This window comes from Medicago truncatula, chromosome 7 (genome assembly GCF_003473485.1).
Source record: "Medicago truncatula cultivar Jemalong A17 chromosome 7, MtrunA17r5.0-ANR, whole genome shotgun sequence".
In the NCBI taxonomy this organism is placed as follows: domain Eukaryota; kingdom Viridiplantae; phylum Streptophyta; class Magnoliopsida; order Fabales; family Fabaceae; genus Medicago; species Medicago truncatula.
The window spans coordinates 50,137,091-50,142,731 of NC_053048.1; the positions used below are offsets into that span (position 1 = coordinate 50,137,091).

A 5,641-nucleotide genomic window follows, 5' to 3' on the forward strand; every position below is an offset into this window, starting at 1 on the left:
AACATGTGCATATGACCAAGAATGAATTCATTATTTCTCTAATTCCAATATGGAATCTCCGACTTATCTTCACCCCATTCAACAAGACCTAAACACTCTCTAGGTTTGGGATCGATCATTGTTGCTTCCTCACCTTTGTGATTGTCCCCTAGAAATTTAACTCTCAAATCAATGCATTTTGGGTACATAATAAAAGGTGCAACCCACCCATCACTAGATTCAACCTCCCCCACAACCTTCAAATGCAAACTAAACTTCGTAACACCTTGTTGCATGTCTTGTGCAATAGATTGAATGACACTATCATCCACAATTGGTTGATCCTTTTCCCAGCCCGTTGTATTCATTTTCAAATGCACCCTCTTCGTATCTTCCCCTTCCAAAGGGAAAACTTGGCTTTGTAAAGCAAATTGGGGCATTATAGGAGTTTCCAAAGCCAATGTTTGATTTTCCTTGTAACAAACGGCAGCATCGAGACTTATGATGTTTATGTTGGATGCGTTCATAATGTTGGATATAGATAATGTCATTTCCCAGATGGACGATAATTCGCCATCGGCTATTTTGATTTGAGGAACGTGAAGCGTGTCGAGGAAGAATCTTGGTGGGGTTGGAATTAAGCTTGGTTTGTCGTATTTTGTTTCACGTAGGGAAAGTCCTACGAGCAATGTTCCAACCAAGGCCAAACGTAGCATTATTACTAAGGAATCCCAATCAAAACGTTCTTCAATCGGCTCTATAACTATGTGACGGTTATAAATATTATTGACATGAATGTGCCCATGATCATTGTTATTAATATGGGATTGATCTTGATCTTGTTGAGGGATAGGTGAGAATTCGGTGTTGGATTCAACTTGAGGAGATGAAAAAGACATGCTTAGAAGAAGAAGAAAAGAAAATAGGGAAATTATTAATTAATGGATGATAAACTTGGTTGCCTTGGATAATTTTTAAGATGTTGCAATTAAATATCAATGTTTGTATTCAGTTAAGTTGCAAATGTTGACGATGCTACAACTAAATGTATTACCAGAAGGGGTTAATTTTGGGTGCAAATTGTTGGAATTATATTTTACATGTATTCATCACAATGAGCAAGGATTTTGTAACTGTTTTTTGTTGCTTGTGTTGTAATTTATTTTAGTGTATATCAACATGTCTTATCATTCTTTTAGGTTTAGAAACTGTTCTGAAAACGCATTAGTAGTTAGATAGGTGGCTTAAATTTGTGTTTGTTTAATAACTAATCTATTGGTCATTTTTTTACATAAATTGGTGAATAATCTAGGTGTCTCAAGTTTCTGTTTCAATTTATTTGTTTTCCTTAAATAGTAGTTATCTACCTGTATGTTCTATACTATTCATTGAGTTCATGTCTACACAAATTAATGAAAAAAATTGCTTGGGAGCCACCTCAAATGAAGCAAATAAGTTAGCTGAACTTTAGCAAGCCATTCCTTAGATAAGCTAACAGGCTTTCTTTTTATAAGTGCTAAAACTAGGGATTTCAATGGATACCCATGAGTACGGATAGTATGATATCCGTCTCCGCCCCATTGAATAAACATGATACACGTGTCCGCCCCGTACCCTCGTGGGTACCCACTAGACGGATACCCACGGATATTGTGGTATTTGTGGGTATTCATAGGTACCCGTGAATTTTTGAATTTTATTTTTTTAATTGCCAAAGAACTTCAACTTTTAAACAATAATTTATTTCAAATTTCATAAATCATACATAATCCATAGAAAATTCATTATTCTTACACAATCCAGGATATCTTTTATGGTGTGAATGAAGTGGAAACGGTGAACTTAATAAGATGAATTAAAAAATTAAAAATAAAAATAAGTTATTAATGAGGAACCTTAGGTGAGAGGTAAAATTTTCTTCAATAAGATAACAACTTTAAATAATTAAATAAGATATATAAGGATATTTTAGTAGTTTAGTTAATTTATTATCTGGTATAGGTACCCGTGGGTATGGATACAATCAAATCCGTGTCCGTATCCATATAATAATGAATAGTCAAATACCCATTTATTATACCCATGGATACCCGCTTAGCTATCCGTCCCGTGCCCGTGACGGATTTTACCCATGGGCATGGGTATTTTTACCACCCCTAACTAAAACCGAACGTCTATAACCTTTCAGGATAGTCAAATTAATGTTTTAAATTTGCTTAACACGATAGAAGTCTTTTGAAAAAAATAGTTATAAAAATATATTTTTTTAAAAGAACCTACTCAAAAAACTTATCAATTTAAGAAAATATATATATTGTGACAAACAAATGAAAAATTATTGAAAGTTGATATAAAAAGGGCCCTAAATTAATCTCGATTAGACCTTGGTGCTACTATAGACATGACAACTATGCGGGGATAAATGCAGGTTGACCTTCACCTCCCCCTGATTGTATTAAAAGAAAATTAAAACAATATAATTTAAAACAAAAGTTTGTGACAAACAAATGAAAATTATTTTTTGAAAGAAACAAATGAAAATTTATTGAAAGTGGCTATAAAAAGGGCTATAAAACTAATCTCGATTAGACCTTGGTGCTACTATAGACATGACAATTATGCGGGGATGAATGCAGGTTGACCTTTACCTCCCCTTGTATAAAATAAAATTAAAAGTTTATTTAACCAAAAAAATCATATTTGAGCATTTTTAATTTGGGTGTATAAATGTATTTAAACATCCTCACTCATTGTGATAACTTTTTTGATGAGATTTAAGTTCATCTAACAAAAATATCATATTTATTATAATGATATAAATTTTGAAGTAATATAAACTCAACATAATTTGCTCAATTCTGAATCACACACATTCACACATACTCAAAGCAAGTATTTTTCGTCAAAATCAAGGGCTGTTTGGGTGAACATTAGGTTTATTGTTTACATCTTCAATTTTTTGTAAGCGATCAATTTTTTTTGTAAAAAGTTAAAGAGGGGTTTTATTTTTGTGATCAAATGTTGCCTACTTTCATTAATTAAAAGGAGAAAGATCAAAATTCAACAACATTTAGATAAGATGATAAGTGATCTTTTCAACTTAATCAAATGTCTTTGACTTCGAACTGATTAAAAAAAACACGAAAACCAAAGAAAACTAATGATAAGGATACTCAAAACTTCATTTCCCACATTTTATAATGCCTTCACTCATTTTTCATAAAAACATCTATTGAAGATTATAAGTTTATGACACCCATGTTGTAGAAAATTAAGTTGAACACACACGTTTATTTTTAAATATACAACGTAATTTTCATCTTAACTATATATGTACATTGTTTGAAACGTGTTCCGTTGACATATAGTTTATGTCACTTTTTTTTTAAAAATGTACAGCATAAACGACAACTTTTTACCACACATGTACCGTAAACCACAAATTCACAATGCTCATTTATTAAAAAAAAGTTCAAATTTCTAGTTTTCTACCATAAAAATGTAGTTTATGGATTTGTCAACAAAAAAAAAAAAGAACAAGAACGAGAGGGAATTTTTTTAAAAAAGACGGTAAATAAAGGGTATACTAAGAAGGTGGGAAGCATATTTACCGGGTAATTCAAGCCTATAGTTATTTGAAACTACTGAAAAAAAAAAAAAAAAAAAATTGATCACATGAATAAAACCTCACAAAATCAGATGAAATAAGACTAATAATAATGGCATGAAGTAAAAATAGAATAGAAGAAATCACCAAGAAATAACCAATAGCAGGGCATAAGTATAGTTCCAATGTCTTTCAATATTTATTTGATAATTCTTAAAACATTATTTGAGCTTATAGATTATTCTCACTTTCATTGCCTTCAAAATGGAGCCTTAGAATTGTTGGCTTAGTAAGTCCACTCCATGGGTAAATTTATCCCAGCTGGCAGTGAAGGATCGTAGCATTCCTCCTCCTTCTTCACCTTCACTGAGCCACCATTCTTCCCTTTTGAGCCCTTTTTCTTTTTTCTTTTCTGAGCCTTCGTTGAGCCTTCATGGACAGCATTTTTGTTGTTGTCTTTGTTACTTTCATTCTGATAGCTGCAACCATGATCATCACCTCCTTGTTTAGTCATCGTTTCTGTCACCAGAAAAAATAAAAAATAAAATTACTATCAATACTCTCAAAATTTGATAATTGTATTTGATTTTAAAATTGTTCCTTGAGACCGAACAAATTGGGATCAAGGGATCGAATATAGAAAATGGTGACATGTGATATAGGCCAATAAGAGACTAAATTGTTCGGTTTACAAATTGTTAGGTTTTGATCAATTTTAAAGTAAAAAGTAGCAAGATTTGTTGGTGTTTCATCCAATAAGAGAGTAAATCCTGAAGAGGGTGTTATGTTCCTAGTATTTCTCTAAAAAGTGATATGGTACAATGTGAGGGCAGTGGGGTCAGCTGACCTCACTTGCTCATTGTATTTTTAACCAATACTTAAATATTTATGCAATGTGACCCCACTTATATCGTGTTATTGTTCTTCGAGGGTTTATTCACAACACTACAATAAATTATAAAACTAAAAAAAATAATATGAATGTCCTAAAAGTATCGATTAAGAAATCAGAAGAAGTAATTTTGTATAAAAAAAATGTTGTAATTAAATATTACATTGATAAAAACAACAACCTGTAATTTCGAGATAACTTCTTTTTTATGAATTTTTTAATCAATACTCTTAGGATATTTTAAAACCACTAATTATATTAGTTGAAAAAGGATATGGGATTGAAGATAGTGGTTGAAAAAATAATTAATTAATGTTTCATTTTTGAAATATTTTAGAAATGGAAAAATATTTAAAAGAAATATCAACGTTTGAGAGCAATTATTAACATACACTTTCCAATCATTATTATAAATAAAAATCTACGTTTTAGATTCATTCAATTAATGATGTATATAATTTTTATTATATACTGTATATACATTATTTAGTAAATAAATTTAAAATGTTGATTTTTATTTATATAATATTGACCAAACTTATATGAATTTTTATGACAAAACATTAACCTCACTTATTAAAATTCCTAGATTCGTTCCAAGTCAAAATGTATAACTGACCTTTGATGTTGCTGCAGTTGGTTCTGTTGTATTCCAGTAGTTCACGAGGAGCATGGAACACACCTGTCCCGCGGCTGCCTAAGCCAGGCTGACTTAATTGAGCCTTGAACTGCACCACCATCAGTAGGTCCATACCCATCTACAATCCAACAACATACCCATGCATCAATAAGAAAAAAGATATTGTCCTACAAATATAGATCAAGTGTACAGAAAGAAAGTAAAATTGTATTGTCATTTGAAAGTACACATAAAAAATATATAAAAGAATTTAATTAATATATTGTATTAATGTAAAATAATTCTACACTGACAAAACATATTAATTAAACAGCACAAACAACACAATTCACCTGAGGTAGTGCCGTTGGTCTGGCACACTGATATTCATAAGGTCTAACTTGAAAGGGGGCATAAGGCCTCTGAAACCCAGCAACAGAAGTTGGAAATTGATTTGGAAAAGGAATGGGAACCTGTAAATCAAATTATGAAAATTAGATAAGTAGATCAAGTCAAGGATAACTATGTCAAGTAAGCGTGTTCA

At 31.3% G+C, this 5,641-nt stretch overlaps 1 protein-coding gene across 1 annotated transcript; it reads right to left on the minus strand.

The window, feature by feature from the left end:
• Positions 1 to 3,739: 3,739 nt before the first annotated feature.
• On the minus strand, positions 3,740 to 5,232 carry LOC120576800 (uncharacterized). Its single transcript, XM_039827293.1, has 2 exons — positions 5,098 to 5,232; positions 3,740 to 4,105 (listed from the first exon to the last, which is right to left on the minus strand). The coding sequence occupies exons 1-2, from the start codon at positions 5,228 to 5,230 to the stop codon at positions 3,873 to 3,875; spliced, it is 366 nt and encodes a 121-aa protein (XP_039683227.1). The 5' UTR covers positions 5,231 to 5,232; the 3' UTR covers positions 3,740 to 3,872.
• Positions 5,233 to 5,641: the final 409 nt, after the last annotated feature.